The 17,871-nt window shown below is 44.8% G+C and overlaps 1 protein-coding gene across 6 annotated transcripts in view; it reads left to right on the plus strand.

The window, feature by feature from the left end:
• EXPH5 (exophilin 5) overlaps positions 1-17,871 on the plus strand; it is a 77,726-nt gene that overhangs the window by 54,073 nt on the left and 5,782 nt on the right. For 4 of the 6 annotated variants that reach the window (XM_086679183.1, XM_086679185.1, XM_086679186.1 and 1 more), the window contains 2 exons: positions 5,863-5,910; positions 13,924-14,060. In XM_086679183.1, coding sequence (XP_086535309.1) covers positions 5,863-5,910; positions 13,924-14,060 — 185 coding nt within the window. Of the gene's footprint in view, positions 1-5,862; positions 5,912-13,923; positions 14,061-17,871 lie in introns of all 6 variants that reach the window. The other 2 variants (XM_086679184.1, XM_086679188.1) reach the window with 1 other exon arrangement.

The following is a 17,871-nucleotide window of genomic DNA, read 5'->3' on the forward strand; positions in this document are numbered from 1 at the left end:
TTGAAAAGGCAGATGAGGGGCGCCTAGGGGACTCAGTCAGGTAAGCATCCGACATCGGCTCAGGTCATGACCTCATGGCTCGTGGGTTTGAGCCCCACGTCGTGCTCTGTGCCGACAGCTCAGAGTCTGAAGCCTGCTTCGGATTCTGTGTCTCCCTCTCTCTCGCTCCCCCTCCCCCACTCGTGCTCTGTCTCTCTCAAAAATAAATAAAAACATTTAAAAAATTAAAATGTGCAAAGAAGAAAAGGCAGATGGTATTTTCCCCCTGGGTTCTGGTTGTTTTATTCATTCATTTATTTATTTATTGAGCCTCTTACTCACTACAAATGCCTGAGTTTGAAGATACAAAAATCTCAACACCTCGATGGCAAAGGAGTAGTCAGAGGGAGCAAGATCCTTCTCGGGAAATGCTCCTTCGGTGAAGCCAGGTGTGGTCTCCACAGGTAGACGGCAGCGTTCTGATGACTAGAGGCAGGACAAGGGGAGTGGTTTTGGGTTTCGGCCTGGGTGGCCCGCGGTTCAGGTGATTCAGCTGATCATTGTTATAATCTCATCAACAATTTAAAAATAATGACAGATCCTCAGATCCCCAAATCTGAGATCCTGATTCGGAAGGGCTGATATGGGCCACAGGGAGCTTTATTTATTTACTTATTTTAGATTCTCCAGGATATTTGGATGCTCAGTCGGGTCTGGAAACCACAGCGGTAGAGCTTCCTGTTCCGCTGTGGTAATAAGGGCTGTCGGAACTCCTGGCAAGGGTATTGCTTGCCCAGGTGATGGTTTCTCTTCTGTTTTTTTATGGGGCTTTTATCAAAGTCTTACTCTGGATCACGAACTGTGGTTAGTGCTGGAGATAAAATTGTGAAACTAAGGCAAAGTCCCTGCCCGGAGAACTTCAGGCTAGGAGGGGACGCCAGAATCCTGCATGGGGTTGGGTGTGAGGGGCGGCACAGAACTCTGGGACGTGGTGGCACATCGTGGGCTCATGTCTTTCCCACGGCAGTTTTCTGGAAAATGACTGTAAGTATCTTGAGAAAGGGATGCCCTGTGGAGTTCACACGGGGATACCGTCCAGCCTAACTGCAGCCTGGGTGGCAGCCGAGTCACCAGAGGTGACGGTGCAATATGGTGAGTGCTAGGGAAGGTGCGTGGTATTCCTGCCGTGAGATCGTGTAGGAGAAGCGCTTAACTCAGACTGGAGGACCAGAAGCCTTCCTGCAAGAGGAGAGCCAATTGTGAAAGGACATATAGGACTGAGCTAGGTAATTAAGAGTCGGGAGGTTGCACTGGGCAGAAAGACTGACACAGCCAAGGTGTAGAGACTGGACAAAGTAGAAACTCACGTAGGTGGTTGAGGTTCAGTGCCCTGGTATAAGGTAAGACCGTGAGAGGTGGAGTGAGAGGCCGGTAGAGGCCAGAACACAGGGCCCAGCAGTGCTAAGGATGTGCAGGGCTAAGAAGCTTGGACTTGACCCTGTAGACAGTGGGAAGCCATTAATCACTTTTGCTAGTAATGGCATTTTTCATATATATGTATATATAGATTTCATATATATAAAGTCACCCGCGACCTACTGACCTGGACAAACACCAAAATATTTTGGTGTATTCCATGCAGGTGTGCAGGTACACATGTGTATTTTACCCATTGATAGCTGTTAAACAGAGGAATGACATAATCAGATCGTCACTTTAGAAAGATCACTTCAGCTCAGCGCTTCTCAACCAGGGGCAATTTTGCCCCACAAAAGACATTTGGCAATGTCCGAAGCCATTTCTGCTTTTCGCAACTGAAGGGTGAGAACTTAGGGTGTCTCGTAGGTAGGGGTCAGAAATGTTGCTAAGTATCCCCAAAGAAATACCAGTAGAGCCAAGGCTGGGAAAGTGACCCAGGTGCGGCCCCAAGAACAGACTTGAGGGGACAAAGCTTGAGTCAGACCACGTAAGGTAGCGCTGAGATAGTGGCAGCCTGAACTAAGGAGGCAGGCCAGAGGAGAGCAAAAGGCAGACGGATTCATGCACGGATTTAGATTGTGGAATCACGAGAACCTGGTAATTGGATGTGTCGGGTGAAGACGAAGGAAGAATGGAGATGAACTCTCCTCTCTGACTTAGGAAGCTGTCGGTTGGTGGGGAAGAAATATAAGAGGAGGGGCAGATATGAGGATAAAAATGAACACATTTGCTGATTTCTTCAACGAAGAGGGCTCAAGGAATACCGCTCATGGCTCTGAGGAGCAAAGCTTACAGCCCTTGGTTTCCCCGGTTTTGGTCTTGTGAGGACAACAAAAAGGAAATAGAGAAACATAATAGTGCTAAGATGGGGGGCAGTTCCACATGCTCTGGGAGCACGTATGGAGTGTTTGTTAGACTGTCTTGAGCCTGGAACGCTCTTCCAGGGAAAATGTTCAAGGACAAGGGTTATCCGGGCAAACAGGTGGTAGAAAAATGTTTCGGGCAAACTCTGTGCACATGCTCAGAGGTGTGCTGATTCCTCATGGCAGAGGGATATGCAAAGGTGAGAGACGAGGCTGGGAAGTGTGTGGGGACTAGACGGTATAGGGCCTTACGAATGCAGAGAAGAATTTGAACTTTCACCTGGGAGCAAATAAAAATCATGTAAAATGTTCAACAGGGAAGTAGTGTGATGCACTTTGTCCTGATCGCTCTGGCTGAAGTATGGAGAATGGACTGGATTGGAACAAAACTTGGAGGGAGAGGGACAAGAAAAGGACTAGGGCAGAAACAAAGCAGATGATAAATGTCTTGCGTGGGGTACAAATGGGGGGATGTAGAGCTCTGGGTGGTTTTGAAAGGGATTTCTGAGTTTGAATCAACAGGATCTGTTGGTTGATTGGATGGGAAGGAGTGGTCATGCAGGAGGACACGAAGTCCATTTTGGACATGAGGGTCTGACTTGCCCATGGTCATCCAGATGGAGTTCTTCCATGGCCAATGCTTAGAACGTGTTCCATCAGTATTTGGAGGAAGTCACCTGGGGTTCTGGTTTTTAAAAAGAATATTCCTTGTTTGTTTTTGAGAGGGAGAGAGAGAGAGAGAGAGAGAGAGAGAGAGAGGGAGCAGGAGAGGGGCAGAGGGACAGGGACAGAGAAAGAATCCCAAGCAGGCTCCACACTCAGTGCAGAGCCCAACATGTGGGGCTCGATCTCATGACCCTGGGATCATGACCTAAGCCGAAATCAAGACTTGGATGCTTAACCAACTGGCTAAGACACGCAGGTGTCCCTTTAAAAAGAATATTCTTGGGCCACACTCTAATCTACTGAGTGAGAATTTCTGAATGGTATCTGCAAAGGTATAGAGATAAGAGAAGATTTTATGGAAGTGAAATAAATTCGGTAAGCCTAGCATACAGGTACCTACAGATGACTGGAGTGCGGGGCACTCCAGGCTTGAAAGGTGAGGGGTGGTCTAGGAGGCTCATCAGATAAAAGAGTCTTGTGTCAAGTGAAGATTTTGGGTAACACCTTGTAAGATGTTAAGCAGGGGATTGATATGATCACATTTGCGTTTTAGACAGATCTCTGTGGGTAGTGTGAAGGATGGAGAAGAGTCCAGGAGAGAAATGACAGAAGTTTTGTTGGCAGAGTGAGTGAGCTAGAGACGTGGGGTTGGATGTGAGAGATCTTGAAGATAGGGCATCAGGAGGGCTTGCAAGCAAATGCAGAAGATGAGGTAGCCATGTGTCCCATGAAGTCGCCGGGTCCGTGGACTCTTACCAGCCTTGCTTCCAGTGACCCCACTGCTGCTTTCATTTTTTATTTAAAAAAAAAAAATTTTTTTTAACGTTTACTTATTTTTTTGAGACAGAGAGAGACAGAGCATGAACGGGGGAGGGGAGAGAGAGAGGGAGACACAGAATCCGAAGCGGGCTCCAGGCTCCGAGCTGTCAGCATAGAGCCCGACGTGGGGCTCGAACTCACGGACCGTGAGATCATGACCTGAGCCAAAGTCGGGCGCCCCACTGACTGAGCCACCCAGGTGCCCTCCCACTGCTGCTTTTATTCGCTCTGCCAGGGAGAGCTGTTCACATCAGAAACATGAATTCACCTTTAGGAGGGTCTGGGAGTGGGTGCAGAGACTCTGTGCCTCCAAGCCACTTGAGTCCTGTGCCCGGCCAGCAAATCCACAAGGTCACCCACACTCGGCCTTGCACACCATTAGGGGAGGGGCGGGGGGAAGGGCACGCATCCCCTCCCCACACCCCGCCCCGCGCACAGCTCGCCCTCACCCTCGGAGGCTCTCCATCCCAGTCATGCTCCTGCTATCCTATGGGTCACGTCGTCCTCCCTCCTGCCCTCCTTGGGGACAATATCCCTGCCCCGGCTGGTGAGCTGCGTGGGTGCTCTGTGGGCACTGCGGCCCCCAGGGCTCTGGGAAGGGTCTTCACAATCTGGTATGTTCTCTTGGCTCCGGCAGATTGAATTACTTTCCAGTTCCCAAGCGGCCTGGCTCCTTCCCATCTCTGGGCCCTTCCTCCTGCTGTTTTCCACCTTTCATACCAGTTCAACTGTATTTCTTCTCTTTGTGTATCTACTCTTTCCTACTGTTTGATTTGGATATCTTTAACATATAAACATTGTTTGGCCTCCCAGATTTTATGCCCAACTCTGGGGAACCACGAAGCAGCTAGGAGTTCAGATAAAAGAAAACTGCATCTTGCCAGTTTTGACTGATCTGACCTGAAGTCCCAGTTTGTTTGTTTAATTCTTGATTCCCTTTGCTGTTCTCTTGGGGGAGGACAGGACCTCATCTTGTACAGAGCAGTGAATCATTGCCGTCTGTTAAATCTTGAGCTGTAATTCAGGCAGAGCGCTGCTTGGCACAGGATTATGGATCTAAAAGATTAAAATCGATCTCAGTTTGGGACCCATGTCTTGTAAATTTTTTACCTACTGAATTTGAGTGAAGCAACATAAACGGTAAAAGCATAATTATTTTCCAAGATGGCTTCATAGCAAATAAGGCACCTTTTTCTTTTAAATGTTCATTCATTTTTGAAAGAGAGACATGTAGCACGAGTGGGGGAGGGCAGAGAGAGAGGGAGACACAGAATCTGAAGCAGGCTCCAGACCCTGAGCTGTCAGCACAGAGACTGAAGCCAGGCTCGAACCCACAAACTCTGAGATCATGACCTGAGCCAAAGTCAAACGTGCAACTGACTGAGCCAACCAGGCGCCCCAAATAAGGCATCTTTATAAAAACAAACATCCAGAAGCCACCTTTACAAGGCTTGCTTTCTAAAGATTCCCTTGTGAATTGTTGTGTCTGGCCCAGACCCTCTTTAAAATAAAAATGTACGGAAATCTATTTCCCATTTGCGAGAAGAGTCCATGTGCCTTACTTAAGAAGGAGTGCTCAGGATTTAATGAGCCTGTGGCCGGCTCTAAGCCCATCACTAACTGTGAAAATCAGGCAGTGTCTTCTGATTTCTCTGTAAAATGACAGCAGTCATAGTATCCCCTTCCGAAGAGTGACGTATTAAAATGAGATAACATGCGCATAGAGCACGAGAACACTGATAGTAAGCACTCGACACGTGTAACTATTTTTGTTTTTATGTCTTTATGCTGCGTTCCAATCCAAATCCAGTATTAGGTAATTTCTTCTTGGCTGCCTGACATATGAAGATGTAAAACATTGAGCCTAAACAATCATAGGAAAAAGTTTCTGAAATGTTTTCAACAAGCATTAGCCAAGAAGTGTCTCCCTAAAGGATGTTAGAAATATATCTTCTCAAGATACCAAGATATCACGGCAGAGGTACCGTTGATTGATTGTCCTCCTGGTGAAAGCGAGGCACTTGTTCAAAGAAATCATTTCACATTTTTTCCACAGATGTGACAGCCATGCAGGACCTTCCATGTCTGTGAGGCGAACCGCTACGGTGAGTAACCAGAAGCGAAACGCTACGCTCAGGAATTGTGCTTTAATGAGCCCCCTCATTGGCCACCTACGTAAATAGGCTTCTCCTTGGTTCAGTTTTACATTGACCTTAGACATCTTAGATTTCTCCTAGGGAGTTTAAAGTTTCCCAACTGTGGTGGTTTCCAGGACTGAGGTCATCGTGTACCACTCACCCCCTCAGCGGCATCTCTGACACTCTCCCACGGGCCACCCCTGTATATCCCTAAAGCACTGGGCAGAGGAAGACGTGAGAGGCATTCACTGCCACCCTTACAACATCATTTGTGTTCAGAGTGGAAGCGAGGATTGGCTGGAGCAAGTTCACGTGGGGGAACTGACCCAACATAACCCTCCACCAAGGGCTTAGACTTCAGTTTATCTGTTCACATGCTTGCAAGATGGAGAAGCTGTAAGTCTTTGTGTCTCGCTTTTTCATGGTCTTAACTTTTGATCTTCACGTGCCTGTGTCTTACTGTGTGACTCATGTGTTCGGGCGATGAAAGAGAATGTTGGAAAGGCCCCAAGAGTGCAGGAGGAGGTTAGAGGCAGTTTTCAATTTATTGCGGTCCTAGTACCAGTGCCCACATTTCTCTCGCTCTCTCCCTGTGCCTCGCCTTTTTTTTTTTTTCCCAGAAAGCATGGTAGAATTCTAGTGAGGAGTACCTATAAACAGGGCTTCTTTATTTCAGAAACTTTTAAAAGAGAGTCCCCTTTCTTCTTCAGCCTAATGCCACCTCTTTGTGAACAACACGAGCCCTGTCTCCTCTACATGCTTGAGCCCCGGCCAGATGACCAGCACCAATAACTGCTTCCCTCTCTTTGCGAAGCTCCCATCACCCAGGCACCTGATGTAGATCATTTCACTTGATCCCCAGAGAAAATCTGTAAAGTAGACTATTATTATCCCCATTTGAAAGATGAAGAAAGAAACTGAGGTTCATAGAACTTGAAGATCATGTTCAAGGTCCCTGGTGAATGGTAGAGTCGAGGTTAGAAGATCTGGGTTTCTGGGAGTCCACAGGCAGAAGTCAGTAATGCCTGGGGTTCTGTCAGCCCGGAAGCCCTGCTTGCTTATGATCACAGGGTTGCTCACCACCGGTAGACTGTCCTTTAACTGAGCAGGGGACCGAAGGGTCATGTCTCGAGCCCTGCTCCCGCATGCCTCTGGATTCCTGCTTTTCCTTGGAGAAGTACTCAGAGCTGACCTCCCTCTATCGTTCAAGAGCATTGGGGTCTGAAGCAGACGAGGGACCAAAAAGAATTGCAAATGCAAATGCAAAAGCCTTAAGAGACTCTCAACAATGAATTGCAGGAGTCTACCCCCAAAACCAGGAGCACATTGCATACACCGCATGTTAGCCAACTTGACAACAAATTATATTTAAGAAAAAGAATTGCAAATGCCTGGAGGTTGAAAACAGTAGAGCTAATTTGGAACTCTCAGGACGTGACAATCCAGTCTGAGGATTAATAGGTTACCTTTTGCTGGCCCTCTTGATTGCCACTTGCATTTAACCATTTCACTACTCAGAAGCATGCCCTTCTAAAAGGGTAAGACCTGGGAAAAGAAATGAAACTGAAGCCAGTGATTGTTGACTCCCATTAATAACTTTTATAAAAATTCGGAGAGAGAGGGGCACCTGGGTGGCTCAGTCGGTTAAGCGTCCAACCGTCAGCTCAGGTCATGATCTTGCAGTTGGTGAGTTCGAGCCTGGCATCAGGCTCCGTGCTGTCAGCCTGCTTTGTTCTGTGTCTCCCTCTCTCTCTCTCTCTCTCTGCCCCTCCCCCACTTGCCCTCTCTCTCTCTCTCTCTCTCTCTCTCTCTCTCTCGAAAATAAATGACACATTAAAAAAGGAAGTCAGAGAGAGAAAATAATGAAACTGTCTAAAGCAAAGGTTTTGTGTGACGTGTAGATTTCCATTACTTATTCATGGAAATCTTATCTCCTTCACCTGCAAAAGGCTACAAGTTGGCCATTGCTGCTGAGGCCATTGCTGCTTGATCTTGCCAAGATCCGAGGTAATAAATTTCCCATCACTTGGTTAGCAGCCTGTCAGGAAGGGTACAGAGGGGATTCTGGTATTTTACAGGAGATTGTGCTACGTTGTTAGATGACCTTCCACTTAAAGAAAGCTGCTATTTAAACATTTTTTTAATGTTTACTTATTTTTGAGAGAGAGAGAGAGCGTGAGCGAGCAGGGGACACCACCACAGAGCCTGATGCGGGGCTCAAACCCACGAACTGCAAGATCATGACCTGAGCCGAAACCAAGAGTCGGATGCTTAACTGACTGAGCCACCCAGCGCCCCAGAGACCTGCTATTTAAACATTTTCATCAGCTTAACAGCAGCCAAGGTTCTCAGAAAAACGGAATTTTTAGAGCCAGAGAGAAGGTTAGAGATTTGTAGCTCAGAGTTTCTCCCAACCTCAGCACTACTGACATTTTGGGCCACGTCCTTCTCTGTTGCGAGGCCATCGTGTGTTCAAACTCACAGGTAGGGAATGCCTATAGTTCTCCTCCACTCAAGTGTGAGCATCAAAAATATCTCCAAAACATGCCAGTGTTCTCTGGGGAGCAGATCTCCCCCAGTGAGAGCCATCTCCTTATAGGTGAGGATACTGGGGTCAAAGTGGTCACCATTCTGAGACAAAAGACAAAGACAGATAGCCTTGGCCACTTGATCACTTCTCGTCTCTGAACAGATTTTGGCTGGGCCTGATGTTAGGTGACATGCTACCTCTGTTTCCACCCCCCCCCCCCCACCAACAACACACCGCCCGCGTACTCAGCACACCGGGCCAGCGTGAGCTCCCCAAGGCCAGGACCATGTCTGCGCTCTTGTCTCTCCCCATGGCTTGGCACAATCTGAGCACTCAGAAATTGAAAGAAGAAATGAATGAGTGCTTTTAAGCTGCAGGTGCATTGGTGGATTTGGCCTTTGCCAGAAAACAGAGAACACATTCAGGAACACTCTGAAAAATTAATCTGTTGGCTTTGCCAAGGCGTTTGATAATATCACTGAGCTCAGGCTTCAGCTCTGACAGCTGTTGTACAGGTTTGGCCGCCCTAGGAAGTTCTCAGATAGTCTAAGGTTACTCTGTGACAGAAGGTTTGTTTGTCTCATCATGTCAGGATTGCAGACAATATCAGTAGAGTGAATTGGGTTGAGTAAAAGGCCTCATTTTGCTCAGCCTCTTTTATGCACCGTGTTTGAGAATGTAACAGACATCCTAAAAGCCAGCATTTTCAGACTCTGGTGTCTAATTCTTTGGAACACTTTTCTAGTTCTTTTTTTAAAAAATTTTTTTTAATGTTCATTTATTTCTGAGACAGGGAGAGACAGAGCATGAGTGGTGGAGGGGCAGGGAGAGAGGGAGACACAGAACCCGAAGCAGGCTCCATGCTCCGAGCTGTCAGCACAGAGCCCGACGGGGGGCCCGAACCCACAAACCGTGAGATCGTGACCTGAGCTGAAGTCAGTCGCTGAACCGACTGAGCCACCCAGGCGCCCAACACTTTTCTAGTTCTTTAGACTATAAGCATTGGCAGGAATCCTCCAGGAAATCCTCTGTAACCCCAGAAAAATAGTGATGACTAACAATGAGGACTTGGTAAGTGCTGGCCACCATTTGAAAGTGTTTTTTTTTTTTTTTTTAAATTTTTTTTTTCAACGTTTATTTATTTTTGGGACAGAGAGAGACAGAGCATGAACGGGGGAGGGGCAGAGAGAGAGGGAGACACAGAATCGGAAACAGGCTCCAGGCTCTGAGCCATCAGCCCAGAGCCTGACGCGGGGCTCGAACTCCCGGACCGCGAGATCGTGACCTGGCTGAAGTCGGACGCTTAACCGACTGCGCCACCCAGGCGCCCCTGAAAGTGTTTTACAGCAATTAATTCATAATCGTCAGCATCACCCAACGAGTGGGGGAGGGGTGCTGCTACTCTTATCGTCATTCTTACTTCTTCATTTTACTAAGAAAGAAGCGAAGGTAGAGAAAGGTTAAGTAACTTGTCCAAAGTTATGCCACTATTAAGAGGCAGAAGTAGGGTTTTGAACTGGGTGGAACTCATGTGTTTGACCATTAGGCTTTCTTCCCTTAGATGTGCTTTTCCAAGTCCTAATACTGTACATATTTGGTGTCTCAATTTTTGTAATCTTTACTAGAAATCTCATATGTGTAATTTTCCACCTTGGTCTGCCATAAATCAGTCCCTAACTGCATGTACGTGGAGGGCATGGAATGCTTAAAGCAAGGTTTTTATCCACAGGGTTTATCAGCTAAATAAGGATCGTGTACGTGAGTAAAATACCAGTAAACAGCAACATAAAGAACAGGGTTAGGGGTCAGATCACAGGAGTGTGAGTAGCCAGTGCCACCAGTTATTATTCATATGACTTAAGTAAGGCACTTATCCAGGATTCAGTGTTTCATCTGCAGAATGGGAATGATAATCCCTACCTCACTTGCAAATTTGTTCTAAGGATCTGATGAGAGAGGATATTTTGAAAGTATATTGAAAACGGAAGAAATGGGTGATTTTGCTCAAATATAAGATAGGTGGTATCGAATGACTGTACCAAAAATGGGTTGGAGAAACGGGAAAAGATATGGCGGGAAGAGAGGTGTTGGAATTCTGCTCAGTAAATACTAGCGAGTCACTTACACATGGATACTATGCTGGGTGCACAGGATACAGAGGAGAATACTAGTTATTTTAGAAGGTGGTCCACTTACAGGGTCCTAACCCATTTGTCTTCAAATGCTTGGTTTCTTGGATCAGGGCGGGGACTGAAATGTGCGATAGACAGGAAGGAGAGAGGTCTAGTGGTAAAGTAGAAGTGGAAAGAAGGTCAACACTTCAGTAGGATATCATGGGTATAATAATATGCACCACGATGGGTGTAAAACCACGATGGTAACTAATTCTTCCCAGGGAGAAGAGCTCGCAGAAACAGAGATGAGCTGGACACTGAAGGGCGCATTGCCATTTTCTGAGAGAAGAGCAGAGAGGGCCGAGATAAGAGCAGAGACGTGGAGGTCTAGGACGAAGGGCACGACATTTTAGAGAACTGTGTGTAGTGAACTTGGAGCACAGGGCCCTTGAAGAGAGTTGGGGAGAGGAATGGCTGAAATTCAAGGTTGGAATAGCATTTCAACCCGATTTTGCTGCATGGAGGTGTTTTGAACCTCCTCCTCTAGGCTAGAATGGAAAATAGGCTTCATCTCTTATGGCAACTTCGTGGCGCGGAACATGGTTCGGAGGAGGGTTCTGAGTCCAAGATGGAGTCCTGACTGAGGATCCGTGTGTGCTCTGGGCCCCAGAGGGATTTACCTCTGTTCTAGGTAAGAGGAAACCTCTTCCCAGCGGCCTCAGAAGATGCTTCTAGCTAGGATAGAGTGTGCTAATAAGCTAATATAACAGTAAAGACAGGTGATTCGGCCTGGGCTCTGGAATCTCACGGACTGGGAAGAAATCCATCCCTCCACCAGTGTGACCTGAATCAATTGACCTGACCTCTTGAAACCTCTTTTTTCTCAAAGGGTCGTAATAATAGTACCAACTTCATTGGGTGGTTAAAATAATGAAAAAGGTAACCTGTATAAAATGCTAGGCACATTGCCTAGACCATTCAGCTGCTGCTGCTAATAAAAACTAATTATGATACTACTCACATACAGCTCAAATAAAAGGGATCTATAGAGCAGTAATAGTGTTCAGTCTTCTCTGTGTTTGGTACCTACCATTGCCTAGCATGACTTTTTTCTTTTTAACATTAGAGACAGAGAAAGAGACAGAGAGAGAGAAAATGCATATGAATCCCAAGCAGGCTCCATGCTCAGCGAAGAGCCTGATGTGGGGCTTGATCCCATGACCCTGGGATTGTGACCTGAGCCAAAATCAAGAGTCGAGCTCAACCAACTGAGCCGCCCCTAGGAGTGACTTTTTTAACCATTTTGTCACTGGAAAAAATACCCTTGCAGAGTTCAAATTGAGTGTAAACAAACGCTCTGTATTTTCTCTTAGTCATATAACTTGTACCTCTGTGTAGGGGAAACATCCTTAACATGTTGGACGAATAGTGTTGGTCTTGACGCAGAGGATTCGGGCAGACGTGTGACCAAAGGAAGTTATATTCAGGGTCTCTAGTGGGCGATAATCCCTCCCATCTTTGAGAGGTTCATTTTCTCCTGAGCCCTCAGTCCAAGTATTTTTCGCTTATGTACGAATTTGCATTATAAAAGGCATATGATCCAGGGGGCCAAAAGGAATGTATTCTGGTCTAGAGAGAGGAAATCTGGAGTTTGTTTGGGTGTTAAAAATGGTTGAGAGACACTGAAGCCAGCCATTCTCTTAATCAGATGCATGTAGTCCACACGAGTGATTAGTTTCTGGTTATATTACCTCCAAATGGGATCTTACTGTAGTTTTGTTTTGCCTCTAGTATTTGTTTACTTCTGAATTTTATATTAGTGTGTTAAATTATATCCAATGATCTACATCCTAAGTTATCACAGGATTGTTTCTCTGTTATTCATAAATCTCTGTGTATATTCCATTACACATAGAACTGAAAATCACAAGTCAGTGAAATTGGGGCAGGGCTCCTACAAGACATAATGATTTAGATCTTGAGGAAGAAACTAGCAGGAGTAAAAATACTGGATTGTGAGGAATATAGAAATCAGGAGAACCTGGGGTTTGGAATTGGACAGACCTGTGATAGAGAAGTAAAAAAGCTGGAGCTTTGGAAAAGTTAGAGATTGGTCTTGGGCATTCAAGGGAAATGAAACATAATGGCGAACACCAAATGGAAAGAGAAGACTTGGGGGGAAGAGGCACCCAAGCAGCAAGGACTGGGGAGCAGAGTGAGCTGACCACAGTGGCTGAATGGAAAGTGCTGGCCTTGTTCAGGGACGGGTGCAGAAGGAGTTACAGACAGAGTCCTCAGCGAAGAGATGGTGTGACAGAGGAAATGCAAATGGTGTTTTGGCAAAAGAAGGTGAAGCTGTGGGAGGGGGTAATCCCCCAAGGTCAGGGAGACAAATTAAGCTTGAATGTAGGGTAGTGATGGATTTGGAGAAATCAAGATAGGGGGCGCCTGGGTGGCTCGGTCAGTTAAGCGACGGACTTCCGCTCGGGTCATGATCTCATGGTGGGTTCGAGCCCTGCGTCGGTGTCTGTGCTGACAGCTCAGAGCCTGGAGCCTGCTTTGGATTCTGTGTCCCCCTCTCTCTCTGCCCTTACCCCACACTCGTTCTCTCCCTCTCTCTCTCAAAAATAAGTAAAAATTTTAAAAATTAAAATATATCAAGATAAACAGTTGCTGTAAAGAAAGGAAAACATCATTAGCTCTACATCATCCTCCTAAACCCTGTAAAACCAGCAATGGTGTTTCAAAAAAAACCCAACCATTTATAAGGTCATACTTTGTAGCGCTTTTGATTCAGAGAGCACCGTTAATCAGTGCCTTATGTCTGTCCGGGAGGTTCTGCCATTCTGCATGAACGCTATGGATAGAAATACTTTTTGTTTTCATCTAAGTGCAAGTTCACAAATCTTAAGGTCCACTACAAGCTTCAGGTAGCCAGCTCTTGACAGACCTGAGGACGGTGTTAAATCTAAAATTCAAGCCACTGGGGCCATGAAGACCACACTCCCAATTCAAGAGGTCGATTTCTTCACTGTTTTCCAGGAACCTCCCTAAGATTTGTGTGGTGCTGTGTAAGTTTGTAGGAGTGTTTGGCAAACAGATGCTCAATAATTGCTTGCAGACTCATACTAAAAACCATTAGTGTAGGTACAGAGAAGTTTGTGATCACTTGCAAATGACAGAAGCAATGAAACACTGTACGTTGAGAAAGCAGTGTTAGAAAAATTGATGTGTGGTCCTTAGGCTTTACGTTTTGGGAAATTTTTGCGGAGACACGTGCGTGTTCTGGCTAGGGAAGGTCCACAAATAATCTTGCATTTTCTGTTTTCAAATTGGCAGGCCAAAATATACAGTTCACCTCTGGAAAATCAACCGGTTGACAGTGTCTTTGTCCCCGGGCGAGCAGGCATGAGGGAGGGAAGTGGTATGCCTCCCTGGGATGCTTCACTGCTGGAAAACGAGTTTTTCCAAGGTAAGTCTATGCACGGAACTGCCTTGGGACACCCTGCGCTAAAGCAAATAGTGATTACAGTTTGTATTAAAATGCTCGAAACATATCATACCCTGTACTTTATTTTTGAAATCCTTTTATGTACCTTATCTGAAGAGGAGGCTGTTATGCTATTTATTGTATTGTTTTATGTTTATTTATTTTCGAGAGACAGAGCAAGAGTAGGGAAGGAGCAGAGAGAGCGAGGGAGACAGAGAATCCCAAGCAGGCTGTGTGCTGACAGGACAGAGCCCATTGTGGGGCTCAGTCTCACAAACCGTGAGATCATGACCTGAGCCAAAATCAAGAGTGGGATGCTCAACCAACAGAGCCACCCCGGTGTACCTGTTATCTGCTATTAACACAAATATTAAAGAATCTTATATTTGAATATAATCTAAACAAATATGCCCAGACCAAGGCTGATAAATCTGTGGAGTGAGAGTAATGTTTAATATTAACCTCAGGTAAAAGGAAATGCCTTTTTAGGAAATATGTCTATAAAATACTGTTCCTAACAGACTTTTATTGTTCCCAATCAGTACCTAAAGGCACAGTGATGAAATCTAACTGTTGTTGAACAATTAGTCTTGTAGAACAGATGACAGTAAAGACTGAAACAGATTCCAAAAGTAACTACATGCACATGAATGTTATTATTATATAAGCATAGCTCCTTTTTTAAAAATGTTTTTAATGTTTATTATTTATTTTTGAGAAAGAGAGAGAGAGGGAGAGAGCGTGAGCAGGGGAGGGGCAGAGAGAGAGGGAGACATAGAATCTGAAGCAGGCTCCAGTCTCTGAGCCATCAGCACAGAGCCCAATGCGGGGCTTGAACTCATGAACCATGAGACCATGACCTGAGCCAAGGTCAGACGCTTCACAGACTGAACCACCCAGGTGCCCCAAGCATGGCTTCTCTTTGCATAAGTTATTCAGTATCAAAAATAAGGCTGGGCATCTAAAAGTGAACTCTGAAGTCATTCACCAGCTTCACCCCGAGGAACTAAATCCAATTTGCAAAGGCAAGGGCACTGTAGTTGGGACAGGTGGGGTGGTCAGTGAGGGATGTCCAGCTAGGGGGTCAGCCTTTCAGTAAGATGGCTCCTGGCAGAGAACTTGCTTCAGAGAAAAGAAGCCCAGAGGAAAATCTCTGTTCCAAAACACAGCTTTTGCTAGTACAGGAGAGCTACTGTTTACAAAATGAAAAAAAATGATTTGTCTTCGCTGAAAATAAAGAGGAAACACAGTTTTTTTTTTTTGTTTTTTGTTTTTTGTTTTTTTACCTCAAGAGTAATGAATAAAACAGCATTACTTGGGATTATAAGTGGCTTCGAACAATTTAGAAGCTTTCTCTGGGGATGTTAAGAGGTGTTATATCTGGGGAGGATTCCAGGTGATTTCACCTCTTTTGTTATACTTTCCTCTATTTTCTGTGATTACCATATAGATGTTGCCCTTGTAGGCAGCAAAAGACTTTAAGGGAAAAAAAACTACGAACAGCTGGAAACAGAGAACAGAAATCAGAGATTTTATTATAATTTGTTTTAAAGACGGATTTTTACTCATTACATAGTTTTGTTTCCTTTTTGCCTCACCTTACGGTTTGGCACTGTTTGATTTTTGTGTGTGTAGATATATGGAATTATTTCAGAGACTGGAGATAATTTTCTTTCTTCATTTTTTTATTTCAGGATGATTCCCTGAAGAATTCCTTAGTTATAGATCTTTAATGCTCAAGATTGGTTCTTCTGCTGGCTGTGCATACTTAAATAGCACCAGCTTACAAATAAAATAGGGTGGGGAAAATCCAGAACATCAAAACTCTCTTCAGTACCTGCCTTAACCTAGTTGACGTGTCCACAGATACATCCCACATATGTTCACAAATACTGACTCTGTCGCTGAAGAGTTAAAAATCAGAATTTTTAAATGATTATTTATTTACTCTTGAGGTGGGGAGGGACAGAGAGAGAGACACACAGAATCCAAAGCAGGCTCCAGTCTCTGAGCTGTCAGCACAGAGCCTAACGGGGGTATTGAACTCAGGAGCCGTGAGATCATGACCTGAGCCGAAGTCAGATGCTTAACTGACTGAGCCACCCAGGTGCCCCCAAATCAAATTTTTTAATGACAAATAATTTTAAATAACCAAGGAGAGAATGTATCATTTTATGTAACAGAGGAAGAAAGGTATGACTTCTCCAGCAGCTTAAATAATCCCATAATTTATTTCTCAGACAACTTTTGATTCTCATTAATGAACATTTCTTCAATAAACACATAATCTATGTGTTTGTATTTATTGGAACATGAATGTGGTAAAGTATATCCACTATAGGATGGCCCTTAGGGAATCTTGAGACCTTAAAAGATTATGGTTCTATTTAAATTCTGAGAGGTTTTTATTGAGGAAAAGAGGTCAAATATGATTAAATAAACACAATTCAAAGACACAGAGCCTGTGGTCCTTGTAAGCATGATCTCTGGGGCTCGGATTGCCCTAGGTCCTCTGTATTATGAAGAGGTCACTGAACTCTGACATGCACACCGCCCTCTGACCTTGCCATTGAGAGAAACAGGAGCAAACATTGCTTAACGGCAGCGACTTCAAATCCTTGTAACATTATGAGCTTATAGTGAAATCATCTTTATAGTTCACTAAAAGAAAGAATGAAAAGCGAGCTTTTATGGCACAGGCGCTGCATTGTGCAGACCCAGGAGACTGACTGCCTGGATCCACTTACTAGCTGTGTGTCCCCAACAACTGAATCTGTTCATGCCTCAGTTTCCTCATTTATAACACAAGCACAGTAATAGTACCAATCTTATAAGGTTATGTGAGGATTTAATGAGTTAATAAATTAAGTGTTTAGAACTGGGCCTGACACATAGAAAGTACAATATTATAGGGGTGATAATGGGTCTTAATTTTTCCAGGAAAAAAACAATTGATGATGAGTATATCATTTAACAATATTGTATAGAACTCTAAATTTTATATGTTGCTCAAATCCATCCAAATAAGAATGTTTATAAATTTTTTAAAATTTTATTTGTTTATGTATGTATTTATTTATTTAGAGAGCTAGAGCATGAGTGGGGGGAGGGGCAGAGAGAAGGGAGACACAGAATCTGAAGCAGGCTCCAGGCTCTGAGCTGTCAGCACAGTGCCCGACACGGGGCTGGAACTCACGAACTGTGAGATCATGACTTCAGCCAAAGTCGGACGCTTAACCGACTGAGCCACCCGGGTGCTCCTATAAATTTTATAAAGTGTGTTTATAGATTACATGCTTAATAAGCTTTTGGTAGTAGTGCCATTTGCTTAACAGTACAACTAAGAAATCACGCATTATTTATAGACTCTCATTTTTATTGCAATCCTCTGAGGTAAGCATGGTGGGAAATATCTTAGCTACCCTAGTGACACAAAAGATGAGCTAAAAAGTAAAAACACCACAATTAAAATGTTGTGGTTAGAAAACAAAAATGTAGCTTTATGTTCTTAAGGCATCGTGGAAGGTTAGTTTTGAAAAAGTATGATTTGGAAAAGCATGAAAAAAGAAACTTCTACTACAACCTTGTAAAAGTCACAGTCTCTTAAAAACATAATCTAAATTAATGTCACCACATTTATATAAAGAGTCGCCTGGGTGGCTCAGTCGGGTGAGCGTCCAGTTTTGGCTTGGGTCATGATCTCATGGTTCGTGGGTTCGAGCCCCGCGTCGGGCTCTGCGCTGACAGCTCGCGGCCTGGAGCCTGCTTCAGATTCGGTGTCTTCCTCTCTCTC

This window comes from Puma concolor, chromosome D1 (assembly GCF_028749965.1).
Source record: "Puma concolor isolate L17-30 chromosome D1, mPumCon1.1.hap2, whole genome shotgun sequence".
NCBI classification, from domain to species: Eukaryota; Metazoa; Chordata; class Mammalia; order Carnivora; family Felidae; genus Puma; species Puma concolor.